At 38.6% G+C, this 17,692-nt stretch overlaps 1 protein-coding gene across 2 annotated transcripts in view; it reads right to left on the reverse strand.

Annotated features, from left to right (window-relative positions):
• Positions 1–17,692, reverse strand: part of CDIN1 (CDAN1 interacting nuclease 1) — a 250,163-nt gene that overhangs the window by 108,027 nt on the left and 124,444 nt on the right. For both annotated transcript variants that reach the window (XM_023558637.2, XM_003418729.4), the window contains 2 exons: positions 3,414–3,479; positions 2,699–2,804 (listed from right to left, as the gene is read on the reverse strand). In XM_023558637.2, coding sequence (XP_023414405.1) covers positions 2,699–2,804; positions 3,414–3,479 — 172 coding nt within the window. The remainder of the gene's footprint in view (positions 1–2,698; positions 2,805–3,413; positions 3,480–17,692) is intronic.

Below are 17,692 nucleotides of genomic sequence, written 5' to 3' on the forward strand. Positions count from 1 at the left end.
CTACCCCTTAAGAGATCCAAGAGGAGACAGCGAGTGGACAAAAAAGTGCCAATTTTTTTTTTTTTAACATGTTTCTGTAAAAAATATTAGCATAGTGTGTTTACGGAAATACCTCATGGTAGTAGGGTGCGGTTGGCAAACAAACATAGAAGGTGCGCATTATGTGTGTAAGATATGGTCAATAGCATTAGTTTTTATGTTAGTGGAGGGTTATCAGATAAAAAAAATTAGTCCAAATCCCAACCAATAGGCTCCTTGCAAGACTATCTACGGGTGGGAGAGACGATTCTCTCAAACCTGAAGAATATAGTCGCTGCCATGTGAGTTGGCAGTAGGGTTCCATACTTTCACAACTGGGTTAAGTTCTTCTGTCAAAATGCTCCGTCACTGGTAAAGTCTATATTATACTAAAACCAAAATTTTATATGGAAGTAAATGTCTCTATGTTCTGCTTTCAACCTGGGAACTACTTGCATTTCTTGGCCCCTCTCTGCAGACACTTGGTATCATCAGTTACTTGTGGGCACATTATGTCATCCTTGAATGATAAACCACATACCATCCTGCTGCCATTGAATCGATCTTGACTCATGACCAATCCATGTGTGTGAAAGCAGAACTGTGATCCACAGGGCTTTCAGTGGTTGATATTTTGAAAGCAGATTGCTAGGCCTTCCTTCCGAAGCACTTCTCAGTGGACTCAAACCTCCAACCTTGCAAGTAGCTGCCAAGCGTGCAAGCTGTGTATACCACCCTTGAATGATCTGGACCCTTTAAAACCAAAGCTGACTTTCCCTTATCACACAACATGCCCTAACTGAATTATGCCTATTTAGGTTTGCTGTGAGTCAGAATCGACTCGATGGCAATGGTTTTTTTTTTTTGGGGGGGGGGCGGCGGTTAGTCCATGTATAATCAAAGAATGTTTTCAGGGAGTGTAAATCAATAGTCTAAGTAAAATATCATTAGAAAATAAAAAAGTAACATGCAACAAAATACTTCAAAATCCAGTCCAATGAAAACTGTGTTAAATTCTCCACTGATCATAGCTCCTTCAATCATGTCAGTAAGCCATAAGTTTACCATACAGGTGACAGTATTATTTAATTAGCACCTCAAATAGTGAATGATCAGTACATAGTAGGCACTCAATAAACAGCTGAGTTGTTTTAGAATAAAGGCATACTTCTAGAATTTTTAAATAAACTCTATTTGGATTAAATTTTTTATTGCTACTCATAAAAGGTTTGGGCAGTACCAGAGAGAAGAAAATAGTCTCACTGCATAATGATTGAGCTTATCAGTTTTTAAAATTCTTTAGTAACCTAAACTTATGCAATTTGATTTTCTTGTCATTGCTTTCCCTATACTATCAAAAATGATGCTTTCTTTACAATTTCAAACTCATCATAAAATTGCTAAAAATCTAAAATTCAATTTGCCACATTACTGCTAATTTGAATAATGGCCGAATAAAGCATAGGAAACGCTGAAGCAGCATTGATTTCTAAAACATTTTGCACTTTCCTCCTCCATCCCCGTAAAGTAAAGATCGGATGCTACGCACAATTATACAAGAAAATCAAGAAAGCCATTACATTCAGCATTTTGTCATGATCATTGTTACCATGGCAAAAAGTGGGCTTAGCTTAGCACAGCTGCTTTGAGCGAGGTCCGCTGGCCTTTTGTAAAGCTGAGTAACAATATAATACCAAATTCTGTAGTCTGCCACTGTTGTTGTTTTTCTTTTTCCAGCACAAGGCTATTGTCCACAGATGCTACTATCTCATTTCTTTAACGATTTGAGCCAATGTCATTGTATCATTGTATTCTTACTGCTAGCTAGTGACTGAGAGACACAGTTAATCTAAGAAGGTTACCACTTGACCCACCTTTTCTTCTGAGGGGAAAAATGTGTGGTGTGAAAACTTGGGGCTGCGATAACAGAAAAAGCCAAAGTTTTGACAATTGTATTGCAAATAACAATAATTTTGTGCTGGAAACAGCACGGTTTGGGAATAAGAGAGACGAATGCAGGCACGTGGTAACTAGCTCCACGGCACGTTATATTCTAAGCATCAGCTGAGTTATCTGTAAAATGGGGATAAAGGTGGTTCTTGCTGCTGTGAGGATAACAATTAGCAATGTCAGCACATGGGGTACCAACTGTGGACCCGCAGTGATATCAGCATCTCCCTGCCTCCAACACCACCCTTTCCTGATGGCATTGGTTTCCATGCTTTCCAGAATGTTCACAGAAATTGGTAGGTACATTTTTTTTTTTCTCTTGTTGGAAGGTAAATGGTTTTCATCTTTCATTATTGTTCTGATACTTTCCTTAGGACAAAGTATTTCTTTAAGTCCCGACTGTCAGCATAAATTTCACATCAAAAGGATAAAAGATTCCGTGTCAATATCATAATATGCACCACATCCTCTTATCCATATTTTAAGTGACACCAATAAATTCGAGTGTAGACTGATTTTGACGTTATGCAGAGATTTTTAGTTTTTAAAAATGAAGCCACATTATGCAAGCGGAGAAGTTGAGATTATCTGAAATGAATACATAAATCAAGGCTCTGTATTTACTAGAAACAAAAGCTACCAGCGTTTTTACCAGCTAAACAAAATATTTTTTCTAATGAGATTTCAGCTGAGTATCGTTTATCTTGAGAGAAAAATAATGGGCCCTTACCTATTCCAGTAGCTCCAGAACTGGTCATGCAGGTAGGCGTGGTGGCTACATTCATCACCAAATGAGGCTTTGCTTTCAATCCAGTGAATTATGTGCCCTTCCACAGCTAAGGGACAAAGCATTACTAACACACAGCGAAGGGGGGAGATTGAAAATTGTGAACTCTGCACAGGCCTCTCTATGCTTCCCATTACTGCGCGGAGGCTGAGCCTTAGCTACCAACTATGAATGCAGTGATAAAACAACGCCTGCTAAATGTTCACTACAAGGCACATTTATGCTACAATCCCGTCCCTCTTATTTTCATTATCTTCTGCTTCAAAAGTCCTTTTCCTAGTTCTGAGACTGCCTGTGTAACTTAACAAGTCAGGTGTCAAACAGACTAACGTGAGACTGGCGTTGCAACACAACCGTGTTTTATAAATTCAGTATTTAGAGAAATGGCTTGAAAATGGCAGCCAAAATGTCTTCAGGAGATACTTCTATTTCTCAAATGTATGTAAAAGTTTTAGGGCAGAGACTTCTTCTGGATCCATTATTTTCTTTTACCAATAATCTTTTCAAACTGTTTTACCCATTTAAATGCAATATTATAAAGTAAATCTACTCTAGTCACACTTGCTAATATTAACATATTAACAAAAAATAGAAAACCTATAGAAAGACACAACCCTTTCCTTCATAAACAAATATATAAGAGAGATTCACGACTTACCAACTGGTACTTGTAAAATAAAGTCTGGTGTCTTGTCATAACCCTTTGCTCGGAGCTGATCTTCATCTAGAAGAACAAATACTATTCCTTATAACAGTATTCCATTAATGAGACAGCACTATAATTGCTTTTCTTTCTTAAAAATGTGTAAAAATTACTAATGCAGTCATACATATCTTTCTTATGTATGCATACATATCTTTCTTATGTATGTCAGAATAAATGAACTTTCTTAACAAACCTGAAGCAGAGACATAAAAATGCCTCTTTGTCCCTTCTGCATTTTTATGCCTTTATTATAAACATCATTAATTCAAGCTGTCATACGCTACCTCTTTTTGTAATTGAAAATACTCAAAATAAAGAAAAATACCGACTGACTGAAAGAAAAGGCTTTCTCCACTGTGATTATCACTAACGTTATCAGCCAATATTGGCAATTTACAGTCAGGCACAAGCATGGTGGCCTGTACAGTCATGAAACAAATGCTTTCATTAAAGCTATTCCTTAAGTTTCGTTTCAATTAGTAAAACCATGCTTAGGTCCGAGAAAGGGACAAGGACAATGAGATCACTACAAAGAATTAATTACCCTGCTTAATTCCTTTGGTGTGCTATTGTTTCTGGCATTTACCGGAGTTCTACGACTAAAAATACGTAATTCTGAAAGGCAAACAGGCTTTGAGATTTTTTCCTAAGTCTGTTCGATTTCTTGATCCTCTGTAAATATCAATGATCCATTCAGAAGGAAAGGAAGCAGAAAAACACAGCAAGCTTGACAAAGTTGCACAAAAAAACTAGCAAGGTGCTTGGTTTAAAAAAAAAAAAAATTCCAATATTTTCTAAATGCTGTCCTTGACTTCTAATGGCATTACAATGTGATTTCTGAAATGGGGAGTTCTTCATTAGATTTTGGAGTGACCTGGTCATTCAATTCCAGACATGGCTTTTTGTCTTCACCCAACCTCAACTAATGGCCCAACCAAGTAACAAGGAAGGCTGTGTAGTCTCTTAACACCTACTGGGCTGTTGACATTGCCATGCATCCCATTCGCCTTCCTGCATCACCTTTGATTAAAATTAATGGCCCATTCTCAGTGTTGGGTAGCTTATTTCCAATCCATTTGTCAGCCCAAGACAGTGGTTTCATGGCCAAGGTTCAGAAACTCTGTTTTAGAACACTCTTGTGTACATCTTGACAGGTCAGCATTTTAGGTGTAAATAACCTTTTAATGACAAATCACATATTTGAATTAGATATTTAAGTGTTGGTAAAAGTCGATATCCTTAAACTATTCAAATTTTGAAGGATGCCAGAATTCAGAACACTCTCCTGGGAATATAAAAATTTTAAGGTAACTATTGAAATAATGAAATAGTAATTAATCTTACTGGGAAACAATAGAATTTGGAAAACTGGGCTACAGATAAACAAGACTCGAAAAATTTCTATCTTCAAACTGCATTCTGACCACAATTAGAATGTTTAATGGAAAAGGGATTTATTAAAATCAACTCAAGCACCTTGGATTGATCCTTGAGGTAGCTGACGAACAGTTTTAAAAGTTGTTGTTGCTGTTAGGTGCTGTCCAGTCAGTTCCAACTCATAGTGACCCTATGTACAACAGAATGAAACACTGCCCTGTCCTAACCCATCCTCACAATTGGGTTGGGTTGACATTAAAAAAGACAGATTAATATTTTATTAAAACTACCCTAGGTTGATCAACCTTTGCTGATGTTAAAATCTGTTTCAGAAAGAAAAATGATTATGCTTCTGACAGGACCTCAAAACGAAATTTCAAAGGTCACCAAGCATCCCAAAGGCACACACTAAAAATTCTTTTAAAAGGCAGATTACTAACACAGTACCTACAATTTAAATTTCACGATTTACTTACTGTGAAAGTAATAATAAATGAAAACACACCTCAAAACCTGAACACACATCACATGAGGCTAAGGAATCTTTCTACCTTTCTGTGGAGAACATCAAAGTACATCTAACACACACACAGCCCACACACACCCATTCATTCTCTTTCTCTCTCAGTATGAAGTTGATCTAAATATAATTATACCTAAAGGATAGCTCCTAAAAGTCTGTGCCTTCACCAGTGATAGTAGTTTTTTAATTTTTTATAGTAAAGTGGTTATCCCATATATCTGAAATACTATGTATTGGATGTTTTCTCCTTTCTTTAATATATTTCCTAAACTCAATGGTTTTCTTCCCACTGTTTCAACCTTCACATTGTTTCTTTCATCCTAGAATTTCCAAGAAAGAAGGAGGGAGTAATTAGGCAAAGTTCAGAGGAACTGACAGTATTAGTACAAGGAGTAGCACATGTGAACAGGTGGTCTTGCTCACCTGGTCTAGGCCCTGAGAAACTTCTATCACTGATCACCAGGACATTTTTATGGTCAGCCCCATCCATCTGGCCTGATTTCCTGGCCTTTGCATTATGTTCCTCTCTTGTCTCCCAGACCTTGAAAGATTTCTTGCCATTAGATCAGTATTCAAACCATTGGGAATGGATTTAAAGTTTGGTTTATGTCAGGGTTCCAGTTCTGGGATCCTGAGGTTTACCTACCTCAGTCGTCAGGCCACACTACTCCCTTTCTGCCTCCTTCTTTGTTCATTTTCTTGTGGTCTTGGGCATGGGCCTGTTTCCCATACACTGGGCCAGATGCGAATGTTCTAAGAACAATGTTTCTTTTTCTTTTTTAATCCTATCTACTGCCCCAGTCTCCCCACCAACATTATGCTTTGCACACACATAGTCCCCAATAAAGATAACTAAATAAAATACAGGTGCATTAAAAAAAAAAAAAAATTATTGTCTTAGAAGAAGCCTACCTACACTAAATGAAAAAATTTCTTTTCTGATTTAACTCCCTACAGATCAACAAGGCACAGAAGTCTCGAACTTAGCCCACAGTTCAAGGTTTTATTTGATAACTCTAGCTCCTATATTTCATTCATTCTTCTCTACCTGGTTCTTGAGGTTTATCTTGATTGCAAAGGAAGGAGTTTATCCTTTTCTTAACAGTCATAGGAAATTTTACTACTTTTTTCTTTGATCTGTACTATTTTAACTACCATTCGGTTTATTCATTTCTTCAAGTTTTGGTAGCATTCTCCACAAAAATCTATCTAGGCTTGGTCCTTTCCTGCTGGGTAGCTCCATGGTTTCTTTTCTATTTCTTCTAGGGCTACTATCTGTTTAGAATTTCTGTCTCTTCTACAGTCAGTTTTGCTAATCTATGTATTCCTTGATAATCATACATTTTATCCAGGTTCTTATATGTCTTTGCACGTATTTGAGCCAAATGGCTCCTAATGACTCTTTGAAGTTCCCAGGTAGAAAACTAGATGTTTAAATAACTCTTGCTCTTCTTCAAGAAGGAGCTCTGGTGGCACAGTGGTTAAGTGCTCGGCTACTAACCAAAAGGACAGTAGTTCAAACCCACCAGTCGCTCTGGGGGAAAAAGATGTAGAGTCTGCTTCTGTAAAGATTTACAGCCTTGGAAATCCTATAGGAAGTCCTACACTGTCCTATAGGGTCGCTACGAGTCAGAATCGACTCGATGGCAGTGGGTTTGGTTTTTTTTTTGTTTTCTTCAAGAACAAATGATCAGTATTAAAACAAAAATAAGAATAATATAAACATTAAGATAAAAGTAAGACTAGTATTAGTTAGACAGGAAAAAAGTAATGGCAACATTATAGAATGGCACTTTTTAGTACAACTTCATAAAATGGTTGGGGATCAATATGGAATCAATCCCTAAATTTTGTATAACTATCTTATTCAGTGACTATAACAGATATAAGGTTCTTTGGTTTAAGTTTCCATTAAAAACAACAACAACATATTTCAAACTTAAAAGATTGTTAATGCCATACTTCAAGTGTTCATTATAAAAATTAATGTACATTCTGGCTTAAAAGTAGACTTGTTAGCCTTCACATCCACAAAATGTAGGATTTTTAGATAATGCTTGCTACCTGAAACACTATTTCTAAGCTAGCAGAGGCTTCAGAGATTACTAGCTCAACACCACTTACACAATAAAAGTAGTTTAGAGAAGTTAAGTGACTCACTAAGGCCTCTCAGTTAAAAACACAGGACAAGAGCCCATGTCAACCAAGTTCTGGTTTGTCCTGGTACACAGTACGCCCTCCTTAACTATGGCAGATATTTAAATTTGATCATTTCCAATATTTATGAAAGGAGCCCTGGTGGCATAGTGGTTGAGCCCTAGGCTGCTAACCTAAAGGGTGGCGGTTCAACCCATCTGCTCCTTGGGAGAAAGATCTGGCAGTCTGCTTCTGTGAAGATCACTGCCTTGGAAGCCTTATGGAGCAGTTCTCCTCTGCCCTATAGGGTCACTATGAGTTGGAATCGACTCGACAGAAACGGGTTTCGGTATTTCTGAAAAATCTTGTCTTTTCTCCTGGAAAATGTCAAAGCACGGGAGAGGTGGGTAGCCATCTGCATGATACTGCATAGATGGCACCTGCCTGAAGAGGAGGGTGAACTATGTAACCTCCTGATGTTACTTAGCATTTCCACGCTCCTCTCTCCAGCTTAACCAAAATCCACAAAACTGCATCCACAGATAACAACGATGTTTAGTTTTTCAAAGCAACCCTGGTCTTTCGTTTATTTTTGTCAGGCTTGCCTTTAGAGGGCTTTTTTTTAAAAAAAAGAATTACACGTGTAAAGAACACTGTGGAAGTTTAATTTCTCTGGCCTTTTAACTACCTTCTCCTTCAAATACCCAAAATGTCCGAAGCAATTAAGTCCTAATTACACAATTTCTTTTTCTAAAATAAGGGGCTGATTTTGAGGCAGAGAATAAAACACATCTGAAACCAGTTAACATACATTTAAAAATTACAGGACGGCAGAGGGCTATGAAGAGATGGTTCGAAATTTTGTTTTTGTTTTCTTAAAAGACTTTAAATTTCAGAAATACAGTTACTCCTGGAAAAATTATGCAGAACTCCAGCTCACAACATCTGAAAATGAAGAGCATTCTCACATGATTTTTTATCGATAGATTTGTCAAAAGGCTTCTAAAATCCTATATGAGAATACACAATATGGTAAAACTCCTGTATTTTTACTAAATTGGGGGGAGCGAAAACGGACATATGTCAATACAAATGAAAACTACAGCATATCTTTTCTGCTCTACTATTTGATTTTTCTGTGTTGCAGTTTCTAAAACATCGTCTCATTAAATGCTTGGAAGCTGTGGCTTTTATACTCCACATTTTTATTTCCCTCTGAGTAAGTTTCATAGCCTTTTCTACACAACTCAAGAAGTTGGCAAGGTTTCAGTAATATATGTTATTACGACATGCAAACTATAGGAAAAGGTACACAGAACAAACACGCATTTAATGGGGAGACCGATAGTACAGACAGATGAAATCTTTAGAGTACCCAAAATTTCATTACAGCCATTAGTTTGAACGTTTTCCCCCAAAAGCCTCTTATCAAAGCCACTAATAAGGAATACAACTGACCCCTCTGACCTTGTCCTTTTCTTATGTCTTTAGGGGACAATACTAGTGAAAATTGAAGTGCCATAAAGATAGGAAACAAATGGGAGGTCAAGAATCTGGAACCATATAAAGAGAGGCTAGGTACCCCTGACAGACTGATGGCTGTGGAAAGACAGAGGACAAGAATATCAACAACAAATGTAAATCTATTCTGAATTTTACACAAAGTCACTCTATATTCTCTTGGGTTTTAATGCCATAAAAAGGGATTTATGAATTAGTGTGGCAGAGTAAAAATCGTGTTGGGCAGGCTGATGGGAGGGCACTAGCTGTAATGCAAGGTCCTGGGGCCAGTGTCCTCTGAACAAAACAAGGGGATTGGACAGTCACTAAAGGTCTTTCCAACTCCAAAGTTCTGAGGTATGGTTGAGTGTCAGCCTTTGTTTGCGCCAGTCCCTGTTAGTTATAGTTACTGATGTCCGACCCTTTTGCAGGGCTAGCTCCATCTGTCCCTGAACCAACCTCAATAGACAGATAAAAAAAAAAAAAAAATAGAGGTATCTTAATAGTTTCTGAGGCATAAAGAGGATCTCCTACACACATACACAGTTAGAGAACCAATTCAATAACAGTCACTGATTTAATCCCTCGCCTCCCGCCCAGTATCTTTTGGTCATGGGGAGTGTCATGAATTGAGTTATGTTCCCCTAAAAACGTGTGTATCAATTTGGCTGGGCCATGATTCCCAGTATTGTGTGATTTTCTTATAAATTGTAAATCCTGCCTCTATGACATTAATGAGGGAGGATGGGTGGCAGTTGTTTTAGTCAGGCAGGACTCAATCTACAAGACCGGATTGTGTCTTGAGGCAATCTCTTGAGATATAAGAGAGACAAGTAACCAGAGAGACAGGGGAACCTCATACCACCAAGAAAGCCGTGCTGGGAGCAAAGTGCATCCTTTGGACCCAGGGTCCCTGCGCAAACACGCTTCCAGTCTGGGGGAAGATTGAAAGGCTGACAGAGAGAGAAAGCCTTCCCCTGGAGCTGACGCCCTGAATTTGGACTTTTAGCCTACTTTACTGTGAAGAAATAAATTCCTCTTTGTTAAAGCCACCCACTTGTGGAATTTGTTATACCAGCACTAGATGACTAAGACAGGGAGTAGAGCCCTAACCTGTAGCTAATTCTTCGCAGGGAAAGTAAAATATTTTATTTGCTGTCCTGTACTCCATCCTGTCTAGCCTTGTCTACCTACCCCCTACCAAAATATGATTCTGGTGGGGTGGTCAATCATCCCCAAGATGACCCCAATCATCTGGCCACAGAGGTGGACACATAACCAAGACCAGAGCCCTTTTTGAGCTTTGCTCTGGAGCAAAAGAGAACCACCAATTTTACTCTGGGATTGAGAACTCTAAGGACTAAACAAACTATCAATGGCCAGTGATCATCTTTGCTGCCTGGGAAGGAGGCCAGCACAGAGAAAAGCTGAATAGAAGGAGGGGAAAGGGGAGAGATACTGATAACATTGTTTTATCTTCTGGATTCTAGACATACCAGAAAGTTAGTTCTCTTTTTTGGACTTCCCATGCGTGATCTGAACCAATAAACTCTCCTTTTTTGTATGTATGTTACACAGTTTGAATGGGATTTCTGCCACTTACAACCAAAAGAGTTCCTATATATCATCAAAGGCCAGCAAAGGAGACAATCGGTAAACGTGAATTGCCTAACCCAATGAATGGTAAGGGAAGGGCTTTAGGCTCTGAGCAGGAAGACTATCATTATGAGTGGACCTTTCTTCAAAGTTCCAAAACTCATGTCACCTTCCAGCCACACACACGTTCTACTGTTCTTTTCTCTTGGTCCAAGGGAGAAGCACACATAGCACATTCAATCAGGGTGAGTGATAGTAGGATAGTCCCTTACCATGACAATTTCTTCAGGAAGGGGAGAACAGAACCCCGATTCTCCATATACCACCCACCAATATCATGCTTCCATTACTCTGAAAACTGCATCTTATTTTCAACCTTCAGACAGATATTTTAAATAGTGATGCCTTATGAAATGTTACACCATCTCAGTTCCCTTCAGCCTATATAACCATATGTTTTATTTCTAGTCTCTTATTTTCTGCTGCTAACATCTACATGTAAACACAATCTTAGTACTCTAAATCTCATCTGCTCCTGCTGCCTGTTATTCACCTGAAGTCATAATCCCCTGTTTGTCACATCATAATCACGTCCCCAGCACAGCAGCGTTGCTTCAGGTGGGGAATAAAGCAGCAGGAGGAGAGGAACTCTTAGAAACAAAGATCCTAATTTCTTACAGCAAGAGACCTTCACAAAGCCTATTTGGCTTTACAGATTATACCCTCCTGGAGCCCTACAGAGTAATACATGAGTGCTAGAGAAGCATCCATGTGAAATATGCTGGTTTGTCATAAGGCAAGACCAAACATGGGGCGCGGGGAGGGTAAAGCAAAGGCCTCTCAGGTGTCACTCAAAATAACTGTTAGCTTCTACTAACAGGGCTACATTCATTGGAAAGAAAAAATACTTCAAGAGCTACCCTTATTAAGCCAAACTTAACAAGAATTTGTACCAGACTGTGGCTGTAGAAATGAAAGTTCCTCTGACCTTGAGATACGCCACCCTATTGAGGGCAAATGGCTTATCCTCGGTCTTTGGTATATATTCTTTCATACTTTTCCCTAACAGTGTAAACAGTCCTGTCATCTTCTCATTACTACTCTTTTCCTTTCCTCCCTTGCCTTTAAGTCCAACACTCTCAAAACAAACAAAAACAAAGAACCCAGAGAATATAACAAATGATGGTCTCGTTAATCACTTAAATTGAGACATCTCCATTGGCAAATAAAACATATTTTCTATTTCATTACTATTAGATATAGAATGAAGCCTTAGCAGGTTAAGTGATAAGGATGATCACAATGCTTATTGGTCAATTTAAAGCTTAAGAAGAGTACTTTGTACATCCAAGATTGGGAGTGGGCAGCAGGTTCTTCACATGTTCTGAGACTTAAAATGCTGATCAATAAATGTTAATTCCAAATTAATTATCCTTGGAAAGAAGAACTGACATGTACTTAAACTTACTTTACGTATTCTGGAAGTCTCCATGTTTGATTCAATTTTTTTTTTTTTTTTAAGTCCCTAATGGTGCCTGCCCATTGCAAGTCCTGCTGAACCAACAAAAGAGTGGTTAGCTTAGTGGAAAGATGGCCGACTTAATGAGTTCAACTAGTAGCCATCCTAGACCCACAGGGTTGCAGATGAATAAGTAAAAGTAAAATTCTATCAGCACTTCAGGAAAAGTAGCTCAGGAGGCAATAGCATTTTCTTCATTTGTAATGGGCAGCTACTGATTTCTACTATAACCTGTACCTTTCTTCCAAAGGTTTAATAAAAGCATGGTAACAGCCTTGAATGCATTTATCATTACAATCAAGTGAGCACGTACTAAGTGAGATACACTGAAGATAGACTTGATTCTCATTGGGAAGGATACGGCAATAAAAGGTGCATGGCTGTGAGCATCTGGAGGGCAGGGACTGCTTACATAACTAACTAGCATAGTTCCTGGCATGTAGAGAACACACTCAACAAATGTTAGTTGAAAACAATGAGTGAATAATAAACGAAAGAATTACAATGGCTCTCTCAAATCTGCCTTCATTTGTTTGTAGCTTGTCTGCCTTCTAGACTATTAACTCCACGAAGGCAGAGACTTCATCAGATTTGCAGCTAGTGCCTAAAACCATACCTGACTCAGTAACTTACTGGTGGAATAAATGAATAAATTTATGAATGAAAAATATTTTTTAGTCAAAGAAACTAGTCATTTACTCATTTAGTCATTTATTCAACTTGTGACTTGTTTTGATACAACACACCCATCTGTAGAAGTACAAAATAAATAAGTTTACAAGATAGGATAAACACATATAAGTATACTCAAATCTTCAATAATAAGGGCTCTGTTCTTTTTTTCTTTCCTCTAGTGCCTGATAGGAGCCCTGGTGGCACAATGTTTAAAACACTTGCCTACTAACTGAAAGGTTGACAGTTTAAACCCACTAGCTGCTCTGCAGCAGAAAAGACCTGGCAATCTGCTCCTGTAAAGGCTACAGCCTAAGAAACCCTATGTGGCAGTTCCACTCTGTCTACTACAGTATAGAGAGTTGCTATGAATCAGGATCGACTCAACGGCACACAACAACAACACGGTGCCTGATTAAATCTTGTGCCATAGCAACTGCTCAGTATGTGGTTATGAATCAACGAAATTCAAGAAGGCATTAGCAGTAGGAAAAAAAGTGATTTATTTTGATTTTTTTCTTTCTACTGTCAAGAGAGGTCAGATAAAATATGTATTTTATAAAAATACATATGGAGCACAAGGGGTGGAACATTTAGAATGGGATAAAAAATTTTCAGGGAAAGCCATCATTATCAATTTAAGAAGGGTTAATATATAAACAGTAAGAATGCTTGACTTTTCAAAGTAGTCCAGATTAGAGACCAACAGAGCGAGAGGTGCTGCACATCTGCGTATAAAAAATCAAAGTAAAACAAACAGGCTTGCGATGGCTCGCAACAAAATTCAAGGTGTAGACATATAAACAAGAAAGAATAAGATAATCGGTCTATTTACATACCAGTATCTTACCACAGTTGGTTTTAAAATGATGATCTATTAAATTTGCCTGGCACAGAACTGTAGATCTAATTAATCATTGTGAAGGAGACAAAGAAATGACAACCCCTAACAATATGTCATACAAGGCTTTGAATTTTCATGTTTTAGCCTTAAGTAAACATGTGTTAATTCAGTACATTAAAACACTTAAAATGCATAGAATAAACAAACAACTTTTTCATATGCTGTTGAGAAATCTTTTTAATATACGACTGAGGGTGCATGGAGTTAGCTAAACTTGATGTAACTTGTTTATTTTTAAAGAGCAGTTAAAGTAACTATCCCTAGATCCTATAACACAAAGGAATAGATGGGGCCCATCAGTGTCAATTTCAAGTCCCCTTTCTGTACTTGCAAGCAAGTGGTAATGACCTCCTGCCCAGGTACTGCATTGCCTCTGTCAGCCATGGTACATCAGGCCTCACACACTCCGTTTTCAGAATTAGGTGAGCCAAGAACCTAGAATCAAGTTTAAAAACCAAACCAACTGCCATTAAGTCAATTTTGACTCGTGGCGATCCCATGTGCATCAGAGTAGAACTGTGCTCCACATGGTTTTCAACGGCTGATATTTTTGGGATGTAGACTGCCAGGTTTTTCTTCTGAAATGCCTCTGTGTGGACCTGAGCCACCAACCCCTTGATCAGCAGCTGAGTGCACTAACCATTTGCACTACCTAATCCCTCTACTCTTTCTCCCAGTTGGGTTTGCTAGTTCTCAAGAAGGAAGCAGAGAAAAGCTAGGCTAAGCAAAGAGGGGGTCAAGGGCCTGATTGTCCCTAGGTAGATGATGCTAAGGGGGTAACACCAGGCAGCACTGGAACTTGAGAGCTTAGCTCGTGGCTTCAAACAAAAAGTAATTTGGTCATGTCATATTCCCCACTATCTGAGTGAGTACTCAGTGTGACTCGATACTTCACAGTACTATCAGAACTCCATAGTTCTGAAACAGTTCATGGTGCATCGTGGGTCATCCATTTCAAGTGGTTCTGAGCTATTTCACAGTCCACTTTGGATTAGATTTTTTAAAAGGCGATTTCCTCCCAACTTACTTTCTTTCCACAGACTGCACATTTCAATTGTTCTTACATGAAAAAACTTGCTTCTCTTACATGCTGAAATTTAATTCAGTAATTTGAGACAACTTCCCCAGTTTCTCAACTTTCTTTAAATCTGGCTAGAGAGTAATATTTACGGTATCTCCCAGCTTCAAATTATCAACAATCTGATAACATGTTCAACTCCATTCTCCAGTTCATTAGTGAAAATATTGAATATTAAGATTTAGAACAGATTCCCCCCGTAGAACTGTATTCACATCCCTCCCCAACTTGACATAAGCCATCAATCTCTCGGCATTTGATTTTCCTTGGCCAATTTGTTGTCCGTTTTGGGACAAAATTATGTAATCTAATGTTCTTTTTTTTTTCTTTTGTCCTAAAGAATATATTATATATTATAAAGACTCTTAAATAATCTACATATATATATATATCCCCCCCCCACCCATGTGTCAGCTTGTCGTACTGTGGGGGCTTGCATGTTGCTGTGATGCTGGAAGCTATGCCACCAGTATTCAGATACCAGCAGGGTCGCCCATGGAGGACAGGTTTCAGCTGAGCTTTCAGGCTAAGACGGACTAGGAAGAAGGACCCAGCAGTCTACTTCTGAGAAGCATTAGCCAGTGAAAACCTTATGAATAGCAGCAGAACGTTGTTTGATATAGTGCTGGAAGATGAGCTCCCCAGATTAGAAGGCACTCAAAAGATGACTGGGCAAGAGCTGCCTCAAAAAAGAGTCAACCTTAATGACAAGGATGGAGTAAAGCTTTCAGGACCTTCATTTGCTGATGTGGGAAGACTCAAAATGAGAAGAAACAGCTGTAAACATCCATTAATAATCAGAACTTGGAATGTACAAAGTATGAATCCAGGAAAATTGGAGATCGTCAAAAATAAAATGGAACACATAAACATTGATATCCTACGCAATCGTGAGCTGAAATGGACTGGTATTGGCCATTTTGAATTGGACAATCATATAGTCTACTATGCTGGGAATGACAATTTGAAGAGGAATGGTGTTGCATTCATCATCAAAAAGAATGTTTCAAGATCTATCCTGAAGTACAACACTGTCAGTGATAGGATAATATCCATACGCCTGCAAGGAAGACTAGTTAATATGACTGTTATTCAAATTTCTGCACCAAACATTAGGGCCAAAGATGAAGAAACAGAAGATTTTTATCAGCTGCTGCAGTCTGAAATTGATCAAACATGTAATCAAGATGCATTGATAATTATTGGCGATTGGAACGCGAAACTTGGAAACAAAGAAGAAGGATCAGTAGTTGGAAAATACGGCCTTGGTGACAGAAACAATGCCAGAGATCGAATGATAGAATTTTGCAAGACCAATGACTTCTTCATTGCAAATACCTTCTTTCACCAACATAAACAGCGACTATACACATGGACCTCGCCAGATGGAACGCACAGAAATCAAATTGACTACGCCTGTGGAAAGAGATAACGGAAAAGCTCAATATCATCAGTTAGAACAAGGCCAGGGGCCGACTGTGGAACAGACCATCAATTGCTCATATGCAAGTTCAAGCTCAAACTGAAGAAAATCAGAGCAAGTCCACGAAAGCCAAAATATGACCTTGAGTACATCCCACTTGAATTTAGAGACCATCTCAAGAACAGATTTGACGCATTGAACACTAGTGACCGAAGACCGACAAGTTGTGGAATGACATCAAGGACATCATACATGAAGAAAGCAAGAGGTCATTGAAAAGACAGGAAAGAAAGAAAAGACCAAGATGGATGTCAGAGGAGACTCTGAAACTTGCTCTTGAATGCCAAGCAGCTAAAGCAAAAGGAAGAATTGATGAAGTAAAAGAATCGAACAGAAGATTTCAAAGGGCGTCTCAAGAAGACCAAGTAAAGAATTATAATGATGTGTGCAAAGAGCTGGAGATGGAAAACTAAAAGAGAAGAACACACTCGGCGTTCCTCAAGCTGAAAGAACTGAAGAAAAAATTCAAGCCTCGAGTTGCAATAGTAAAGGATTCTATGGGGAAAATATTATAAAACGACGCAGGAAGCATCAAAAGAAGATGGAAGGAATACACAGAGTCATTATACCAAAAAGAATTAGTCGATGTTCAACCATTTCAAGAGGTGGAATATGATCAGGAACTGATGGCACTGAAGGAAGAAGCCCAAGCTGCTCTGAAGGCTTTGGCAAAAAAACAAGGCTCCAGGAATTGATGGAATATCAACTCAGATGTTTCGACAAACAGATGCAGCGCTGGCAATGCTCACTTTTCTATCCCGAGAAATATGGAAGACAGCTTCCTGGCCAACTGACTGGAAGAGATCCATATTTATGCCTATTTCCAAGAAACGTGATCCAACCAAATGTGGAAATCATAGAACAATATCATTAATATCACACACAAGCAAAATTTTGCTGAAGATCATTCAAAAATGGCTACAGCAGTATATTGACAGAGAGCTGGCAGAAATTCAGGCTGGTTTCAGAAGAGGACGTGGAACCAGGGATATCACTGCTGATGTCAGATGGATCCTGGCTGAAAGCAGAGAATACCAGAAGGATGTTTACCTGTGTTTTATTGACTATGCAAAGACATTCGACCATGCGGATCATAATAAATTACGGATAACATTGCGAAAAGGGGAATTCCAGAACACTTAATTGTGCTCATGAGGAACCTTTACATAGATCAAGAGGCAATTGTTTGGACAGAACAAGGGGATACTGATTGGTTTAAAGTCAGGAAAGGTATGCATCAGGGTTGTATTCTTTCACCATACCTATTCAATCTGTATGCTGAGCATATAATCTGAGAAGCTGGACTATATGAAGAAGAACGGGGCATCAGGATTGGAGGAAGACTCATGAACAACCTGTGTTATGCAGATGACACAACCTTGCTTGCTGAAAGTGAAGAGGACTTGAAGCACTTACTAATGAAGATCAAAAACCACAGCCTTC

The sequence above is a fragment of the Loxodonta africana genome, chromosome 10, assembly GCF_030014295.1.
Source record: "Loxodonta africana isolate mLoxAfr1 chromosome 10, mLoxAfr1.hap2, whole genome shotgun sequence".
Classification (NCBI taxonomy): domain Eukaryota; kingdom Metazoa; phylum Chordata; class Mammalia; order Proboscidea; family Elephantidae; genus Loxodonta; species Loxodonta africana.